This window comes from Hirundo rustica, chromosome 2 (assembly GCF_015227805.2).
Source record: "Hirundo rustica isolate bHirRus1 chromosome 2, bHirRus1.pri.v3, whole genome shotgun sequence".
Lineage (NCBI taxonomy): Eukaryota > Metazoa > Chordata > Aves > Passeriformes > Hirundinidae > Hirundo > Hirundo rustica.
In genome coordinates, this window is record NC_053451.1 from 78,747,552 (window position 1) to 78,768,891 (window position 21,340).

Here is a 21,340-nt window from a genome sequence, read left to right on the forward strand (position 1 = left end):
TTCATAAACTCAAAACAATTTAAAATGTTTTAAAACTACTGTAACTTCTAGTTGATTATTACTATAGAAAATGAAACTCAATCATTTCTTAATTATATCAGCTAAATAACAACAGAAGTTAGTATGTAACAACTTTGACAAGAATTTGACGCAACCTGTTCTATTACTTTTTTTTTTGTCTCACGTCTCTTAGGGTTTGTTTCCTCTCAGTCAGACAACTCACTTTTGCTAAGCATTCCATTTCAACTAAAAAAGAAAATAAATTCTACTAGAAAATTACTTAAGTCTTATCAGCAGACTGGGGAATTACAACCAAACCTTCTCTACACAATGTTTGGGTTCTTTTTCAAGGTTAGAGCCATTTTCTACAACGTACCTTTCCAACACCCACTTCTTGATAACTGAGATAGCCCGATGGAAGGTTTGCTGACACGGGGATTTGTTGCTCATTGGTGACCACTCTTCCATCTTTGATCAAAGGAAGCCAAGAATACCCAACTACAGAACATGAAAGGCAAGTAATTTTAAATATTATGAAACTTTACATACAACCTTACAACAGAAGTCTTACCACGTAATTCTGACGTGTAATTCATAAAACAGAAAATGTTATTGTAAAGGCCAAATGATTTGAATGCAAACAACTACAAAGCATTGAAAGAACAAAGTAATTGTGAAAAACACTGTGCATTTGATGGAAACTCTAACCCAAAATTTGAAACATTTAAATTAGAAGAAATATTTTATTAAATCTTTCAGTCAGTACTATGTAATTAGGAAGCATTATATGGATCACAGAAATGATGGGTTAGCAGATAAGCATACTTCAAAAAATTTCCCTAGTAATTACTGAAAGTAAAGCATTAGCGTACAAACCTTGTGTTTCAACAACATCTTTCTTCTTTGTACTCCCTTTGCTTGAATTATCACAGCTGACATGGTAGAAGGTGAACAACAAATGGTGCTTTTCATGTAACTGAGTGGGCAATTCTATTTTAATCTGAAAGGCAAAGAATTCTCGGTAGAAGCTTTCAGCTAGAGCACTGATGTGTTATTGGTTCTATGTTTAAAAAGCAGTTCTGGATTGTATGTTACTTGAAGCTAGACCACAAATCAAACATACAAAACTTAAAAAAAAGTCCTTAGAAAGGGGATCTGATTTAACTGAGAACTTTGCAATCCTCTAATATTTTCTTGTACTTTGAAACTTCCATAGTACCTCACCTGGTAAAAGTCTCCTCAGAAAGGCAACTTACCTCATCATAAAACTCTGGATTTTGATGGTGATGCAGAACAGCAGCAAATGCACTTCTGGTAAATACTGGTCCACCAGGTCTACCATAGATACACTAAGAAGAGTGAAAAGGAAAAAAGAACAAAAAAGACCCTGTGATCCTTTTTTACCCTCAGCTTAGAATGTCTCATCCAGAATTTGGAATATTTTAATTCGTGTTTAACTTGGTTTCTTTACATGATGTTTAGTCTGCCCGCTATGCAGTAGAGCTGACACTGTGATTTCACTTCAAGATGTCTCTACATTTTTCTATTTCTGTTCTTCCAGGCACCTTTTATACACTGTGATAGCTCATAAAATGGAGCTTGGCTCTGCAGTCGATATAAATCTTTAATGTTTTAACTTACTGAGGAGCAGGTACAAGCTACCCCTGCTCACAACAAGTTTAATCTCTAAAAATATTAAAGGCATGAAATGCTCTGAGGACTCCTTAGAAATCTCTTTTATCTGAAACAAGCAAGCCATCCAGAAGTTACTCTCAAGCCACCATCCCAAACTAGATCAATTAATCCAGTACTACTGTAACTTAGCTAACTGCTCACTACTTACTTCTATCAGACACAGAAATGAAAAGACTGACCTTCAAAGGCAGAGAATCCTCTTCATCAGAATCCTTGAACTCAACGCACACTGCAATATTTCTAGCCTAAAGCAGTAGTTAAAAACAGAAACCCAAGCAATTAATCATAAGGATCATCACAGAAATGCATATGTAAACAATCCTAATCTGAGAAAGATGGTGGCACACCATATAAAGGTGGTACTCACCTTTGCAAAAGACTTTTGACTGTCATATTTTAAGTGCTTTGGATACACGTAAAGGTGATTGTTGTAGATGGTAAAAGGCTGAGTGCATTTTGGTATACAGGGAACAAACTCCTCTATTTCAAATGCTGTGAGTGTCTTGGTACTGTTTTCAAACTGTTTCATGGGAATGTATGATGAGTTAATGTAATCTGAAAATACATTGAAAAAAAAACAAATAAAGAACCGAAGAGGAAAAAGCTTGATTGTCCATTTAACAGTGTTTGTTAATACTTACTTGGAAAATCTGGTGACACGTTGTCAATTGTAACATCCAGATTTCCTAAAATAACAGGAAGTTTTGCCATCTTTTCAGGTCTGTAGGAAGGAAAAAAAAACAAAGAAAACACCACACCTCAAAGTCAGGCTAAATGCAAATCAGATGCCAGAAAAAAAGATAATAGGAAACAGAGGCAAAAGTAATATCCTGAAATAGGAGTATGAGAGGAAAGGTGGTTTGAGGGTGCATGACTGATCTGGTCTTGCTTTTTGCCTAGATACAGAGTTTTATTTTCCTTTATATTCTCAGGAAAAAAAAAAACCCAAAAAAAACAACTTGACACACAATACGTCAAAGGTCATGAAAAAGCCTGACTTTTTATTTAAATTGAAATGAAACACTTTGTCAAAGGCAAGTTTTGTCATGTAGTAATTCACTATCATTTGCATCAAGGAGGGAATCTCTAAGTTTTAAATCCCAGTGGCCGTTGATAAGCACTCATGATAGTAGCATAAACCTGGGGATGTCTTTTTCTAGACTAACAATTCACCCTGCAAAACCCACCAACTATAGATTTTATCATGTAACTATTTCAGAAACATGAAGTACTAGTATTTTCCATGCCAAAACCATGCAGAGCCCTTTATTAGTAAAGACAGTCAGCAGCATGATTTTTTAAAATTACTGCACAGCAAGTGGATGCAAAGTTCTCCCAAAAAGCAATCCCATCCTGTGAAGCAAGTTTCTGGTTGGAGTCAGGATTCTAATTCCAATAGATATGTCTTCGGCATTAGAACCCCTTTCTTACTGTAATTCCTGTGAAATACTGTACATGGTTCCACAAACAGGATGCTGAAATAACCAAAAGCACTTCCTTATCTCACAAAGTAGTGTGGCAGGCTAATTTACTGCTCATTTCAATTCCAGTAACAGCATTTATGGCAAGGAGGATCAGTATACAGAGCAATTTCACTGCTACATCAAGTTCAGCGAGACCTTCAGCCACTTGCTAAAAGGAAGCTAAAATATCTACTGCAAACCTCATCTCCTTATCAGATTTGCTAAGCAATAAGAAAGAAACTATAGCCTGTGCCTTTTGTGCTTAGTGGTTATTCAAGTTTATAGCACTCCTGCTAACTGTGCTGCACCAGAATTGGAAACTCCTTTGCAAAGCAGCGGAGATTGCTCTATTGTTTTACATCCTATTCAATAAGGGGATTAATGACTTCATGACCATGGCCATCTGCCAGCCTTGCACACAAACTGATGAAGTCTTTAAGAATACTATGTAAAAAAAAGATAATCAATGTTCTGTTATTTAAATATCCTGAGACACAGGCATTCCCAAGGAAGGTGGACTGGAGACTTGCTTGATTCCCTTTCCCTGAGAGTCAGCATCCCCTGTCCAAGGTCAGGGAACAGATGATTTATGCTCATACTTGTTTTCCTTTGAGAAACAGAAGAGCATAATGTGCAAACGTATCTCCTAGCACAGAGAAAGTTCAGGATATGATACTGACTGCATGTGACATGCAGGATTGTACCTCAGTCCTGCTTGTAGCCCCCCCAAAACCCTGTAAAAGAAAGATCTGTAGCTTATTTGAAGGCCTTAATTATATTTATACAGAATCTATATTTGATGTGAAAGACATGTGTGTGTGTGTGTATATCACAAAATACTAGATGTTCCAGTTCAAGACCATAACAAAATATGGTGTGGCCCAGGGTTAGGAGTGAGGGGTTTTAGGTTGGCTTCTGGGGAACAACCCAACCCTGGGAAAATCAGACTTACTTCCTGAAATCTGCTAACAATTTCAACATATCTTCATTTGAGAGTTTATTACTGTCTTGTCTGAAGAGAGGAGAAAATCTTGCATTTTTGTCCAGGGTTCCTGAGGCATCTTTAAACAATGTCCTGAAAGTAAAAATCTTGCTTTCAGCTGAGTTTAGGAAAGTGTTGAAATTCGTTTCAGGAAATTTTTTTATCACAAATCAGAATATACTGCACTATCCTTCATTAATATTCATCAGGCATTTAATATTCTTGTCAATGTAGGTGAGTTTAGCATATAAATAGCTCAGTGTAACAAAAAAGTGTGAACCATTCAGTCCTTAATAACATAAGAAATATTGACAACAGAAAAGAGCTGGTGATATCAACAGTTTGAAGAATAATGTAATAAATATTTATAACGTTTTTCCTACTACAAATGTAAAGTGCAAGTTTGTTGAAAATCTTTGGTTAATCGAAAGTAAAAAAAGAAATAATTTAAATAGCCCATTAAGGTTTACAAGAAGGGAGATGCAAAAAACCATGTTAGAGAAAAGTTAAGAAAAAAATACAGATTGACAAGATTTGTCCTCACCTAGCTGCCCAGGCAAAAGGCATTCTATATTGACCTAACCTCTGGCATGCCTGCTTAGCATTCTTCAAAACTTTCTGTGCAACCTACAAGGGACATAAGAAATAGCCATATTTGAAAAGCTACATCTTTCTGAACCATTAGTACAACAAGAAAAAAACCCCCACATATTGACACTGATATGAATTAAAAAATATTCTTTAGAAGATTATAGATTAATCCTAAGTATGTGAGGGGAAAGACAATAATGCCTCTTAACTATTCATTTCAGGTTAAGCACAGCCTGCTGATTTCACAGCATTTTGTGGATGAAAACAGACCCATCTACACTTCTGATAAGAAATACTTAATTAAGCATGAGAAATATTATTGTACACAGAATACAGATGGAAAGCAAGAGCAAAATTAAACTGTTTTTAAAAATAAAACTCCGACTCCAAAAAAACCCTGACATTTCCCCCCTCAGTTGCTCCCCCACCTATATCCACCGCTCACGCTCTGTACCAGAACACACCCCTGCAGAATAAGCAGTACAATACTCTGCAAGACTTGTACTACAAATACACACAGACTATGGGAAAGAAGAGTTGTGTCAAGATCACATGGACAACCCTATGTATGGGCACTGAAACACTGTTCTCATTAAAAGTTTAAATTCCTGATTTTGTTAACATTTAAATGAACAAAAATCTCCATTATCCAGAACCGACACACACAACAATGAGCAAAACCCACTGATTTGAGATGTTCAACACTGAGCTGAAACACTTGGCCCTCTCTTTTCTAGAAATCAGCTTTTCCCATGTGTCCACACAGGGCAAAACTCTTTGCCAGAGGCAAAACCACCTACAGAGTAAAATTTCCTGATCTGTGCTGTTGATATTATAAAGAGCTGATTCTGTACATGTGTTTGAGAGAACTCTCCATTACCCTTTCCTGTAAAAAGGGGGAAATAGCACTCAGAAGCACAAAACCTTGGTAAGCAATGATCATTAGATCACTGTATTCAACGTTTAAGGGGAGAAAAAGTATTGGTTTTGGTTTGGGTTTTTTTGGTTGGTTTTTTTTTTTTTTTTTTTTTTTTTTGGTTGTTTTTTGTTTGTTTTTTTTTTTTTGTTTGTTTTTTGGGGTTTTTTTTTTGCTATAGAGTTTGCTGCTTCCGTTTCCCCTTTTTCTTATCCAGTATAGTAATTTTTGCAGGGATCTGGAACTCGCTCCCTACACTGACCCACATGGAGGTCTATGTAGCTGGGACTGTTCTATTTTGTTTCAGATTAATACAGTGTAGTCCCTGAGAAGAAGAACAGAAGAAAAATTCAAACTAAGCGTTCATTGTATAAAATTAGAAGTGACTGAATGCCAGAAAGCATAAGCTACTATAACCATGAGCATTCCTATTGTCTACTCCCATTGTACAGGGCAACTCCAAGTCTAGAACGCAGCATCAAATGTGGGTCAGGCCCAAGGACACCAAAATCACCTACACTCAGTTTAGATTTATTTTAACTCAGTAACAGTCAACATCAAAACCAGACTCCTAAAATACAAAGCTGCTTGTCTTCCAACAATAGTTGGGAAAAAAAAAAAAAAACCAAAAAACCTCACACATTCTTGGAAAAACAAATCAGCAGGCTGATCTATATTAAGACCAAGTGAAAAATACATGGTTTTTTACATGCAGCCTAGCCAACATCAAATTTGTGAAAAAGAACTCTGTTGCCCTGCAGAGACTGAAAGTTAACTGTTTCTTCTTAGCTGAAAACAGGGAGAACATCAACAGTACCTGACACTGCTTACAAAAACATTTCTCTCTTGTATGCTGCCCTGGATATTTAAGGACAACTGCAAACCAAAAAAACTGAACCTCTGCTTCTTCACTGACAAACGAGAAGTAGCAACTATCAAAATTCTTGTAGATATGTTTCAGAGAACATCAAAGTGTTATGCCATCCTAGATTCCTGCAAACTTAAGATGTTCCAGTGGATTATTTTCAGAAATGATTTGGGGTTCTATTAAATCTGCAAAGCATTTTATACAAAAAACCAGACGCTTAATGATTTCAATTAATCATTCTGGAGTTAAAAACCAGCAAGAGTGCAGATAAAGTTATAGTAAACTATTGTCACCAAAAAGTGGGACAAAGAAAATGTCAACTATGTTACACTAAGTAAGATGCATTGAGACATACAGTTATGATCTATATTTAATATTTCACTGTTCAACAATTTTCAACTCAACTTTCACACTAAAGTCCAATATTCTTTTGTCAAAACAGTTTACACTAAAGACATTCTAAAAATTACATTGTCACAATTATAAGAAGTGAAATAAATGTTTTCAATAAAATGCTCCTTTTTCTATAATGTACTAATAGTTACTAGAAATAACTACAATTTACTAAACCAAATTATCCAGTTACATGAATGTACTATAAAACAACTAAGATTTTGATTTATAGTTATTAATTTGAAATCAATCTGGTTTGCCTCAGCATGTTTTTCACACCACAGAAGAAAACAACATACCTTTGATGAATCTGAGCTTTTCATATATGGTTCAGCACAATGTGTAATACTTCCCTGTAATACCTTTTCTATTCTAGCCACAAGGAAAATGTCAGTATGAGGACACGTGACTGAGAATATTCCCTAGAATAAAACAAGAGATAAATATAGAAGGAAAATGCACATTTTACATCACATAATAGAAAACCAATGAAATCACGTAGGAAACTTGTATCCAAAATCCTGCTAGTTCTTCAGGTTCCTAGTTCTTACCTGCTTTGGATATTGCAAGACAGTTTCATGAATGTCCTGAATTCTGTGTAAGCTATCAGCACTGCCATTCATCATCTGTTGAGATGCACTGGAGAGCATCTGCCTTACTGAGGCATGGTTCAAATCAACATGGAAATCTGCTGAAATCTTCCGGTTGTTTTTAATATCAAATAGTGACAGTGTGACAAAGAAAGGTTCTACCTAGACATTTAAAAGAAAAAAAAAAAATCAAGTGTCAGTGTCGTCACCTAGAACACTGCAAAAACGTGTATGAAAAAAAGATAAGTAACATTTTCACGAACACATACGGCCATCACCCTACTGACAACACGTAAAAGACAGTAAAAGAAAAATTTCTCTCTCCACCACCCAGCGGAGAAAATTATTAGCAGTAAAGTTACTTTCTGTAGGATTTAGGCCTTCATTTTGATTTAAGGAGTAAAAATCCCCATATTACACATTTCTCAGTCACAGCAAGGAATCCCTGCCATTAAAGATAGTGCAAACCAAACACGAGGGCATTCATTTCTGATTTAATAGAAAGTAATTAGGTGAATTATTTACATTTGTTGTTGGTCCTTCTTCATTCTCTGCAACACAGCTTTGCAAATTAAAAGATAAATCATTACACCTTACAAGAATTTTTTTTCCAAATTTCTCTTCAAATGGCTTCACTTCTGGTTCAATGCTAGAAAAGTCAAGTTTCTTTAAAAAAAGAAAAGAAAAACTAAGGTAAGTTTGCTTTCATCTCAAAAGGATCAACATAAAATACCCCTGTCTCCTTGTAAGAAGTCTAACCTGTGCATCTGGATCCAAGGCAAAAAGTTTAACTCTGCTTTCAGTTTTCAGCTTGATTTCTGCTTCTCTGGTACTCTGTTCAAAATAAGAAAAAAAGTCTTGGTATCACACTACTAATTTCATGCCTTTTGGTGTGATGTTCAAAGCTCCACACATTTTTGATTCATGCATTCATTTCTCCCTTAGTGAGCTCTGCACCTCCCTAGTTGACATTGATCAAACATGACTAAGCACAAAGTGAAAGCTTCTTCTCCTAACGCTTTTTTCCAGCCCTAGAAGACTAAAACCTTACACCAGCAGCATATAACCTTCCAAGCCCACAGGAAGTACACTTCAGTGCAATTTATATATCTGTCTCCTTAAACAACAACTTTCATAATCCTATTTTATTTAAATAAAAACACATTATATGACTGCAGGTTAAAGCTCAGTGCTATCCTGAGACTTTAAGATTGCTCAGGAAACAACAGTTCACCTAAATTAAGAAACACCATCACAGCTTGCTTTCTTTTTTTCTTTTTCTTGGTCGCTTTTTCTTTTTTTAAAACTTTTCTTGAGCTCTCCTGCCAAAGAAGTGGTTTTCCTGTGGGTAGCTGGAGAAAGCCCAAAAACTTCCAAAAGATAAACCCCTTACATTTAAAAGTCACTTTGCAGAGTTCACTGTACACTGCCTGGGATTTGGGGACACCTCTCTATTAACAGTAAAACAAAAGTGAAGTGGAACAAAATAGAATGTGAAAATTGATGGCATACATGAGTTACCTTTGTTTTTAAAAGGTATTATTTAAAGAGCATTCTATGATTTTTAAAGTCACAGGACATGACAAATGAACAGATGCATGTACCAAAATTACCCATGCAGGAGAAATGCCATTCTTAATGTAGCAGCTGGCTAAACAAGGATACAAAATATTACATTACAGGCAGGTGTTTCTTTTTGGATCAGCCTGTATGGGTTAAAGGAAGTTACAAACCCAAATGCTCATCACTGACCATCAGCAGGAAGTGATCTACTATCTACATCTGCTTTGCTGGAGTCTGAAGCAACTTCTACTGTGTCTCAAGAGAAAAAAAAACCAAAGCAAAACAAAAGAACAATCTCTAAGAGCTTATAACCCTATTTTTAGGTGGATAACAGGAATCAAAATAAGAATTTGGCTTAAAAGATATATTACAGAAGAGAAACGTCTGAGATGCTTTTTTGAATATAAATGCTCCATTGGTTTTCATTTACTTTACTTTGCTAACCTTAACATAAAAAGAAGAAAAGAGGAGAGTTGCTGTGAAAGAGACGACCCAGATACTCAATACCAGCAGAGTACTGGCAGAATGAGCTTGCTGAAGAACTGGTATAATTGAGAAATACAGGAAATGTGAAAAAGTTTAAGGATGGCAAGGAAGCTGCATGCATGTTTCGCAAAGGTAGTATTTAGTGGCAAGAACCGAGGAGGAAGATTACCTAACCACAGGAGCTAGAGAGAAACTGCTTCAGCTAAAGCATCTTGAATAGTTTTAGATTCTTTAATGTTTTGTGCATGAAGACCAGATGATTATATGCATTTCTGACCGACAGATCAGGGGCAGCTGTCAGAACTCAAGAACTGAAAATGCACGTTACCATGAATCCTGTCTATAGCACAGCAGTGGCTCTGTGATTTTATTTCCTCAACTGTAAAACTGAGACAATATTTTCCCACCTCAAGGTATTCTGGGACCAATAACAGTAAAGGAGGTGCTTGAGAACACTGCTCAGGACAGTCACAGCTATTTCACAGGTCTAATTTATTTTAAGATTCATAAACGCAATAAAAACAAACAACCCCGACCAGCCACAAAATAAAATCTACTACAAAAACCCTTCATTCACCCTTGGTAGTTAAAGCACAGATAAATGAAACATGAAATAGGTAGGAAAGACAGAGTGAGATAGATGAGTGCACATCTATGCACTGAAGTGCAAAATACCATCTTCGTTTATGTTATAAACTACCAGCTATTGATAGAAAAATGAAGGCTTGCAGATGGATGCACTCACAAGGGTTAAACCCTTCCTAGGAAGTCTGTTTTTTCCCCTACTGTCAGGTGCTCTACAATCACCCCTGAAGGAATTTCTCTCTCCTCATAAGGATATGAGGTCAGCTATTGTGAAATTCTCCTCCTAGAACCAACAAAAATAATAGAGCAGCTATAAACTCTTCTAAAAGAAAGCCCAATGCCTTGCAAGGCTTCCACTGGGGAAAAAAGAACCAAATCCAAACAACAGCTGAAAAGACAAGGCAAGAAAGAATAAAGGACAAAAAAAATCCTCCAAACAATCATCATTTATATAAAGCAATCAAGTTAAGACACAAAGAGTAATGCAAATGGACAGAGTTTTCCCTGTAATTTTCCTCAGGAAAAAAAAAAAAAAAAAAAAAGAGGCTAGGAAAATACATTAGAGCAAAATATTTTGAAAGATGACGTTTAGTAAAGGTGAATTAGAGGGAGAAATTAAAAATATATATATATTTTGAAGGAAACAGAAATGTAAATAGGTTATAACAATGGAATAAATTATAAAACATGCCAATGGTTAAAGAGCTGTGCAAAAATAATATTCTAAAAAATAATGAGCTTTAAGAGCTGCGTGCTTCTGATCCAACAGTTATGGAAACAGCAAGTGGCAACTGTAGTACTAAAACTATATGCAGGTGCTGCAGCCCTGAAGTAAAGTTCCCTCTGGAAGGAATATGGACCATAAGCACTAAATTAACTGACTATAAAGAAAGGAAGGTCTTCCACACAGTAAGAGCATCTAATTTTGTATTTATTTCTGAAATAAATTTTCATAGCCTCGTGCAAATATGCTGTTTGATGCTTACAGCCCTTCCAAGGAAGCCTCGATTATATGCACCATAATCCCAATTAATTTCCAAGTACAGCCATAGCTGGAGCTAGATTATCACATAACAGCTTTTTGTGCACAGGTGCTAAATTGATCACAAAGCAGTAACAGAAAGAATTAAGTCAGCCAACCAATTTAGGTGCTAAAAGCTTGTTAATGTATTCTGACTGGATCCTTTTATATGTTAGCTACTGTAGTAGATAGAATTTGGTTTGCTTATTCTCAGTTCAAAACCTGCACTGCCTTCAGGAGGAGTTACTAGGTCAGGCAGATCCTCAGAAAAAAAAGGGAGAGCATTCCAGAGAATGGTCAAGCAGAAAAGTTTCAATACTCCAGGCTGTACCACACAGAAGAAAGATTAAGGAAGTCACAGGGAGGAGTTTGGATTCTGCAGCTTCAATAAAAAAAGGTCACCAGTTCCAGTTCTTGGCTGATTTAACAAAAATTTCTCCCCTACAAAACTCACAAAAACCAACTGCAACACACAACTCACTGATTTAACTGAAATAAAGTCTGGAAATGGGCCAAGGAAGAGTTACTGTTATTTTCTATCGGTTCCATTTTACTTCAAGCTTGTTTCGATCACACCTCTCTAAGAACAAAATTGAAAAGCATGAACCATGGCAACACAGGAAGCATCCACGGACCTGACAGTTCATTATAAACACAAACATCTAAAAATACATTCACTTCATCACTGCTATTAAGCTGCTCTGGACTTTTAAGTCTAAAAGTAAACCTTGACTTCAGTATAACTATATTTCTACAGAAACACTTTAACACTTACCTGAATGCAATAAACCAATACAAAATATAATAAATTAATAAAATAATAAAACAGTAAGACATGCTGCATTTAAACAGCATATTAAGACTTATATAGGAAACCCCAAAACAAGTATCTTGTTTCCTTCCAAAAGCAGAAAATAAAGAAGCTCAATAACCACACCTATTCACAAAAGAGCTTCTAAGCTTTCCAAGCACCACAAACTGACTGGAAGCTACAAGCCAATGCCTTACCTTTACTGAAAGTTCATGTGGCTAACTTATGTTTAGTACTTTATATCCCAAGTTGACATTTAGAATATATATTACCTTGGCAATTTCAGGATAGTAGTTATCAAAACTACTTGATGAGCTTTCCAGTTTGCTTTGTTCATCATCTGAAATTATAAAACCTCATTTTAAAATAAATATAAAAATTCCAAAGTGCTCATAAAACTCCATAGCAAAAGAATTTCATCTTTTTCAATCTCCTACCCCCTCAAAAATGACAACTCTTAACATAAATATGTTGTGGACAACTGCATCGTTTTGATGCAGTGATTTCTTACAAGAAATCACTAGTTAATCACTAGTTACTAACTAGTTACAAAAATCCTTAAAGTAGCAGTTATTTCTAATCTTACCAGAACACATCTTTAATTTCAATTTTGGTATCTGCACAGGGCAAGCAGATACTCTGTGCACAAACTTACATTACTGTTTTCCACATCGCATCGTAACTTGATTTCAAAACAAGTTCTCTTTGGTCATTAGGTTCCCAGCTCTACTCACCAACAGTTACAGGATTTACAAAGCAGCCATTCAGCTAGCTATAAACATCTTGCTGTGCTAAGGTCAACTAAGCAGCACAGACTAAAATGTCTTTCCCAGAGCTAGATGCTTCTCCTTTCCAGATTCGTTTTTGTTGCAAACATCACACTAAATTCTGACAGTCTTTGAAGACTGTGATATCTCATTTTAAACTCTAATGATCCCTCTTGGTACTTTGTGCTATCTATAATAAAACAACCTTCTATAATATCCTTCAGGTTCTTCTGGATATGCATACAGTTGGTTTCACACCAGTTTCCCTCCTCTTCCAATCTCAAGAAAAAAACGGAATGAGAGGACATCTAGACTATCCTTTTGTCACTGAAATACTGGTGACATACATTGCATTTCCTACAGACACCTGCCTTACCTATTCTTAAATGGCTCCAACAGAGAGGATTCTACACCCTAGTAGTCTATTTCAATACTTGCAGGAAATATTTGTGGTCAAGGGAATTATATTTAAATTTTAGCCCCACACCGTAACCACAATTTCTACCTACAGTGACCAGGGAACAGAGTATTTCTTTTTCAGCAGCATTTTACACGTTTCAAAACAAGTCCATGCTAAATTTAAGGGTGGATTTTTAACTGCCACAGTCCTGATTTCCCATTCTGGGCTCTACTTTTCTAGACTTAACTCAATCTCATAATTATCTTCTGGACTTGACTCAACTTGAGTCAATACAGAACAGTAGTGTTTTAATGCCCAGAAGGTCAAAACGCTCATCAGCCAAAGTGGACAATAACAGGGCCTGTAATTTTTATGACCGAGGAAAACAACAACAACAAAAAAGAGCGACATTAAAGCCTTTCTTTCCAAAATGCATGGAAGAACACGTGGTCACATAACATCAGCCTTGCTAGAAACCCTGCTTACCTTCGTGGGACTCGCCATTTCTTTTTTCTTGCATCGCAGCCTCAAAGTTAAGCTGAAGGATTTTGTTGAGAGTGTTTATCCACTCCTCCATTTCAAGTTCACTGTCTGCAGCTAAAAGGAAACTACTCTTGTCTTGCATCTTGAGCTCAAATGCGAAACGTCTGACTTTATTGTTCTATAAGAAAATAAAAGACCTGTGTAGCACTTCACATACTGTCCAAGCACCATCAAAGGAAGTTACACACATTTCAGGTATTTTATACAAAAATACAGCTTGATATTTTGCGAAAATGTATCATTTTGCTCTCTGACATTTGACCTTTTGAAGTTATTTGCAGCAGTGCAACAAGTGCAAGTAGGAAAGAGAACAGCCTGACTTCCAGTTTCCAGTCATCATTCTCCTAGCAGTCATTTTACAAAAACCCAAAAGAAGCAATTTCCAAATATCAATTCTTTATGCACTCAGATCATGAGTAGAAATGAAATTAACTAAGGTCTAACAAAAAAAAAAAGGAAACAAAAAGCACAAAACTATATTATATTTGAGTGACAACTGTTTGCAGACTGGGATTTTATACTGGAGGTAAAATTATAACCAACATCAACCCCAAATGCCCTGATATTGTTAGTCATACAGATATACATAAAGTTGGGAATCAGTTCCTCCTTTTTCCCTCAATCATTGCTGTCATCCTTCTCTGCACAATTTAAACCAGGGTTTCAAATGCTACTTAGTCTGACTCATGTTTCTGGGAATGAATTCAGAAGTCTTATATGAAAATTCTATATTATCATCAATTTAGTCTTACAAATTGATAATGCATTAGAGAAACATTAAAAGAAACAGTAAGACAGGCTTAATGGTTGGGGGATTTTTTGTTTAAGTTAAATTAAATGCCAAATTACATATTAGTTTCACTGTATCTCAGACTCTTCAATTAACAGACTACTTCTTGACAAAACAGTCAGCTTTCTATCAAAGTTGAATTTCTGCCAAGTATACAAACAGAAGTGTGGACTTCAGACCTGAGTCAATCTCAGCAGTTGAAACCAGTGCTGAAATAAATGAAAAGTAACCTCTGTGTTTCACAGTGCAAAACCTTGACACAGGCAGTAGATGTCACAGATCTCAGCTTTCACAAAACACTGAATTAGAGTAACTATACCTCTACATATGGTTGGGTGTGGGAATAGATACACTGCATATATGATGCACTCCACACCTCTGATCAGAAAAGTCTCTATAATAATTTAGTATTAAAATAAAAAGCCCAACAAAACAACACCAAATTCAAAAACATCAAACAGAATTCCAAGAATTCCAGTCTCTTTATTTAACTTTGGGGAAAAAATCAAAATCCCCAACCAAAGAAAAACCCACTACTGCACAAATTCAGCATTCCCCTTGACAGAGGTTCTGATGAAGAAGTATATTTTGGTCTAAGTTCACATCTGTAAGTGAAGTCAGTATTTTTCTCTCAGGCATCTACTGTCTTTGAAAAAATAAGTGAACAAATGCACTGAATGAGCACAAACCAGAAAAGTGTTACAGCCTTGCAATAGGAACTTATCTCCCCTCACTAAAAATACTGACTCTGAAACAAGTAGTTTCATTCTGAGAACCAAAACTTGTAAGCATAACTACCTAAGAAAAACCCCTTCTATGAATTCCATGTCAGACTACTTCAAACTAATATGGCTGTGGTTTTTACAAACCTTTTCCTTTATTTTCCTCTTCTGTTAAATGGAAGTGCAATTTCTACCGTGTAAATACCACTTTTTCCCATTTGAGTTCTTAAATGCTAATTCAACACCAGTAATAAGTAACAGTAAAACAATAAGGTCAGCCAGAAAGGATACAGGACATAATATAAGATAATAAAGCTACACGTCTGGAATAGGGACGTGATGTATATTATTTGATAATTTAAATCAGCATTTATTTGCCCCCACCAAAAATTCAAATGAAGAAAACAGTTATTTCCAAATCCCCTTATTCTAGTCACTGAATGTCCACTTGGCTTCTTGGAAGTGAGCATTAACTGGTTTTGATTTTGCACCTGATGCTAATTCATAACTAGTCTCAAATTTTTACATGCAGTTTTGAAGACCTGATGCCAAGATGAACACTGTACAATATAGTACAGCATTAGAGACCCAGCCAACTATAAATTTTAAAGCATCCAAAGTACAGTTTTAGTTAAAGATGACTGTATCAGCCCTAAGAACAAAGGAACAGTAATACATTGTTTGTTTTAAAAAGCAAGCTTCTGGCAGAGTCTGAGGAAACTTTAGGTTAATTGGATTGAACTGACGGAACAGAAAGTATGGAGCAGTATGAAAGTATGTATGAGGAAAAGAGATTTTCAGGTTTTAAATCCTAAAATGATAGAATGGTTAGAGGTTAGAAGGGGCCTCTGGTCGTCATTTCATGCAACACTCCCTCCTCAAGCACAGCCAATTAAAGCCATTCAGCACAGGATCGTGTCCAGGAAGCTTTTGAGTATCTCCAAGGATGGAGACTCCTCAACCTCCCTGTGCAACCTGTGCCAGTGCTTGGTCACCCACCCTCACAGTGAAAAAGTGTTCCCTGATGTTCAGAGGGATCCTCCTGTGGTTCAGGTTGTGTCCATTGCCTCCAGCTCTGTCACTGGGCCTCACTGAGCAAAGCCTGGCTCTGCCCTCTCTGCATCTTCAATGAGTATTTGTATATATTGATGAGACTACAGCCATGTTTAGGAACCACTTTTATGTCCGTTGGCTTGTTTCAAAAACACAAATTAAATTAATTTCAGTGGAGTTGGCCAGAATTGTATCTCTAAGGCAAAAGAATTCCTGTAAAATTATATACAGAACTTGCAATGTGATAAACTTTATTACAGTTACAGGATTTTCATAGGAGTTACCTATTAAATGTGTATCCAAAAAAACAATACTATAATATTTGGGGGGAAAAAAATCCTCTGTAAAGTCATTTTATCTCTTCGTGTAAATCTTCAAACAACTTTATACTACAAAAATATTATTTAAGCAATACATTTATAAACTTTGCCTACTTCTGTACAAGTTAAAAAAAAACCCTAAGCCCCCTGGGGTTTTTCCAGGTATGCTGTGCCTAACAGAACAGTTACATGCTGTACTATAAATACAAAGCAGAATCACAAAAAAAAGAAAAATAATCTTTTCTTTGGCACTTTCTACTGACAAACATTTTACCAAAGCCCTTAACTTCTCAAAATAAAGAAAAGCACAGAAAAGTAACATTATAAAGGTCAAACGAAAGCATCTGGAAGGGTGTTTGAATTCAATACAATTCCCGCAACAAAAATCCCACACAAGAAGCTATGAAAAACATTTTACAGCTCATGCAAGCGAAAAATCTAACTGAAATAAACTTCAATTTTATGCTGCCATTACTTTGCCAAGTTTGGGGTTCTTTGTGCATTTGCCTTCGAATTTGGTTTGCTAAATACTTGACATCAACTCGTGATTTATGTTCTTTTCAGAAAGATTTCAAAAGTTCAGTCTCCTGCCCTTTGAAATCTTGTTCACTGATTTTTGGCAAGTGTCTATTTGTTCCTCTTCATAATAGGTACTTATCTACATTCAACAACACTAATCTATATTTTAAATAAAATTTCACTTGCTAATAAATACAGAATTAATTGGCAAACAGGCAGAATAATTATAATTACCTGAACCACTCCCATACATGAATCTAGAAATATTGATCCTTTTGGTTCTTTTGATATTTTTTCATCTTTATAGAAATTGAGATTATAGGATCCATCACCAAGCTGGATTAAGTGGAAAAATCTTCTTTTAAATGACTAGTGAGAAAAAAGGAGGGAAGAAGAACAGTGACAACACTGGTATTAATTAGCTTAATATTATATAAGTGCTATTTACATAGTAAGTAATACAAAAAAAGCTTTTATTTATAGATAACATAATCAGTATCTCCAGAAAAGAAAACAAAAATTATTAATAAAAAAAACCCCTTATGATAACTAGTACAGCATGACTGTATTATATCAATCAACAGCATTTTTGACCTACTGAAAGTTATTTAAAACTGATTATAATATGCATGAGGCAAATTAAAGATATATCATTTTATATAAAATATAATAATACAAACAAATAACACACCCATACAAACACCCTCCCCCGCTCCATATTACACAGTCCCTTTTCCACTGAAATCACACCAAGGTACAGTTAGGAAAATTTAACTCCTCCCTCATACTAGATTTTTCATGGCTTTTTTTTTTTATTTAATAAAATAAAAGCAAGGTTTCAGATATACTAAGTACATCAAGCTTCCCTCTTTCTTTTCATACAATTGTTTTTCAGAACTAAACCACAAACTGACCTCTCCAAGGCACAGGGATGTTTAATATCAATGTTCAGTTTTTTGTAAGATATTCTTAAACTTACTCTCATTGTCACACTGATTGCACTATTCATATTGCCTTTGTACAGCCATCCTTGTTTTGTTATTCCACCCTTCTGAGACCCAAGAGATGCTGCATCCTGGAGATGAAGTAAGGAATACAGGGAAAGGAAGAAAGAAAAATATAAGCAAAAAGTAAAGGTAAACTTAGGCATCACAGTCCATCTAATATTCATTGATAATTTCAGAAGTAATTTTAGAAGTTAGAATAACTATGTTCATAACATAATGATAATAATGTACCAGGAGTCCCTGCTGAAAATCTACAGCTTTCCCATTATTTTATTTAAAGACTGGGGATGAGATGTAATATGTAATCTGGCCACTTTTACAGGCTTTATCTACAGCCAACAGGATGATGCAGCCTATAGACAGCTAAATGTCTGTCAAGACAAATCCCAGCGAAACAGGGGAATGAGCAAATAGTCAAAACGTAAAACATTTACTGGCATTTACCTTGTGACCTTTTCCACAGACTGTAAGAATTTTTACCAATTTCTGTTGTCAGAAAGGACAATGCAAACACATGCTTATCCAAAACTTCAATCACGATTTCTCAAACCATTTTGCTCTACACCCAGTATCTCAAAGGCCCTACTTTCTTAAGAATTTACAGAGAATTCATTCTTGAATTGGATCTGCTGTTTTCCAGATCAGAATCGAAGCTTTGCAGAGAGAACAAGACTGAACTTGGCAGCGATGGCGAGTTCACAAACAGCAGATGCAATGCAAGCATCACCCATCACACCCACTGCCTGTACACCACATCCATCTGCCCGTGGAGGGAACTGAATGACTGCAACAAAAAACTCAGGATGTTAACAACTACCAAAAAGCAGCACTCTCTCTCAAAACAGATCAAAATGACAGATTTATAACTGCCATGGAATAAATATTAAATCACCAGCTCCAAGTAATCGTTTGGAGTACTACAAAGCTGACGTTATCATGGTTTCCCGTCGATGTAGCCCATTTTGAAACAAAACTATTAATGAATTAGACATGTAGGAGGATTTTCATCCAACTAGAGGAGGAATACTCCTGGTAATTTTTTTATTGAAACATTCAGAATTAGCTGAGCATCCAGCTGAAAACAAAATCACAAAACACCCTTGAGTACCTCAAGCACTTTTTCTCATTCCTTTTCTTGGCTGTTAAGAAAACATGCAACAAAACCTGATTACATAAGGGGGAGAGAGTCACTAGTTCAACAACTGAACAATAAACCGAAACTTGGAATAATATGAATTTGTTTCTGGAACTGAATCAAGGAACATTCTGTAAAAAGTTACTAGGTAATTATTTACAGCTAATTTAATCTGTCTAGCTTGCATACTCATAAATATGTGCACATGTGAACCTCATAAAACTGTGAACAGAAGGCAAAAGATGCATCAACCTGACCTTTTAAAATTTATCGTCACCTCAGTACTGTTGAAGTTAGGCCCAGTAAGGATAACATGTCATCAACAAGAGCATCAGATATAGTGGCCCAAAGGCATAGACCAGAAATACTCCATATATTTTAATGAGTCTCACTGTCCAAGCAACACAGTCACCTTTTTATTCATATTTTCAAGTCATTAGCCTCCACCGCTGCTCTACTACCTAGATAACTATTTTTCTTGTGCAAGAATAAAGACAAAAACACAACTTAAAACACTGGGTTTCCAAATATGACTCTATATGACTCTTCACCTCCCCTGGTGTGAGTTATCCCCAAGGAAAGGGTGAGTTTAAATCACCTCTGCAAGTGTAAGGCAATGAGTAGATAATGAGTTATTGCCAAAACTCGGCACAAAACAACCAATACTTTTCTGTAATTGCACGAACCATGCATAGGATGGATGACTTCATATGACTAAAATTCATCCGTTATCTGAACTAAGAAAAATTAAGATTTAGCTCTATTAAGACTCCAGTTCCCAGTCTCTGAGGTGCACATTTTCCCTACTCCGTCGAGCTGCGTGCTGTTTTCTAGCAATAAAACCGAGCATCACTTGGGCCTCTCTAGTTACACCACCTCTTTCTGTCAGGCAGAATTCCTGCCTACAGAGCCAAAAAGCTACCGAATCCTTCCAGCTGACCATCTGTTAACACAAAGGAACGCAGGATCCAGTTGTTAACACACGACTCTTACACTGAAAACATACTTCCTGTTTCCAACTGGTAAGGTAATTTCCTCACTTTTATCATTACTGCTGCACACTGTGCTGAACTTTTTAAAGTGATCTTTCCCACAAACTTGGCTCCAAAGTTTACCTCAACAGCAACCGTTTCAACAAAAACAATCCCATATCTTGATCCCGTACCGGATTGAAAAATTCCATTTGCAAACATCAACCTGATGGCCTGATAGCCCCAATTATTTTGGATAGGGAATTTTCTCCTTATCAATGATGCGTGATTAAACTAATCTTTATCTGATTTTCCTTTAATCACTTGTAGCTTTTTGTTTTCTATCATTCTCTTAATAAATCAGCTTTCTTCAAACACAAACAAAAGCAAAACAAAAAGACCAAACAACTTTCAATCTAAGGTTTGCATCTGTGCTTTTTGGCATGGAAAGATATTAATGTCTGAAAGAAACATCTCTTGCACTAAGTCTTCCCTTGATGAAAGAACTTATGGTCCCCCCACACTATTGTCCCACTAACTTCCCTTTTCCTCCTAGCATGTCTTTTTCTTGTGTTTATTTTTCAAGTTCCTCAAAAAGCAGCAGACCTCTCCTCCAGTGATTGTACTAAAAGAAATACCCTGTTCCTGCCTGTTCTTACAGGACACATGCAGTCCTCTCTTACCTACACTTCCTAGCAAAACACATACTACCTGCTAATAGCCAAATTATAGCTTTTCAGTGTTTAACTAACTCTAGCCATAATGTATTTCCTGGTAAGAATTAGAGTCAATTATATATCCATTTAATTTCTTGGTGTTTAACTCACTGTTTTCTAAAACACTTCTGTTGTCAGAACTATTACCACAGTAAATCATGCCAAATATTTTAAATGTCAGTATAATAGTAATCATAATTATTCCCGTCCTACAAATAGGAAGTTTTGGATATAGACGCCGAAAGTTATTTGTCCAAGTATCACAGTGCAGACTAATAGCAGTACTGGATAAATGTCAGCCTGGGACTCTCTGATTGGTAATCTATCTACTCAGATAGATTTCCCAATTTCCCAAACAACTTCTTCATATTTAATCCTTTCATTTCATAGGCAGCAGTTCTGAATACCAGGAATTTAGTAGAAAAGTAATTGT

General features: G+C 35.9%; 1 protein-coding gene across 13 annotated transcripts in view; it reads right to left on the reverse strand.

Moving 5' to 3' along the window:
* DOCK9 (dedicator of cytokinesis 9) overlaps nucleotides 1–21,340 on the reverse strand; it is a 114,381-nt gene that overhangs the window by 43,341 nt on the left and 49,700 nt on the right. For all 13 annotated transcript variants that reach the window (XM_040056116.2, XM_040056117.2, XM_058419434.1 and 10 more), the window contains exons 6-21: nucleotides 18,058–18,153; nucleotides 17,313–17,447; nucleotides 13,618–13,792; nucleotides 12,237–12,304; nucleotides 8,258–8,332; nucleotides 8,024–8,164; nucleotides 7,460–7,660; nucleotides 7,208–7,330; nucleotides 4,685–4,767; nucleotides 4,111–4,233; nucleotides 2,337–2,416; nucleotides 2,063–2,250; nucleotides 1,875–1,940; nucleotides 1,257–1,349; nucleotides 877–1,000; nucleotides 377–498 (exon numbers count right to left, since the gene is read on the reverse strand). In XM_040056116.2, the coding sequence (XP_039912050.1) occupies nucleotides 377–498; nucleotides 877–1,000; nucleotides 1,257–1,349; nucleotides 1,875–1,940; nucleotides 2,063–2,250; nucleotides 2,337–2,416; nucleotides 4,111–4,233; nucleotides 4,685–4,767; nucleotides 7,208–7,330; nucleotides 7,460–7,660; nucleotides 8,024–8,164; nucleotides 8,258–8,332; nucleotides 12,237–12,304; nucleotides 13,618–13,792; nucleotides 17,313–17,447; nucleotides 18,058–18,153 (1,893 nt within the window). The remainder of the gene's footprint in view (nucleotides 1–376; nucleotides 499–876; nucleotides 1,001–1,256; nucleotides 1,350–1,874; nucleotides 1,941–2,062; nucleotides 2,251–2,336; nucleotides 2,417–4,110; nucleotides 4,234–4,684; nucleotides 4,768–7,207; nucleotides 7,331–7,459; nucleotides 7,661–8,023; nucleotides 8,165–8,257; nucleotides 8,333–12,236; nucleotides 12,305–13,617; nucleotides 13,793–17,312; nucleotides 17,448–18,057; nucleotides 18,154–21,340) is intronic.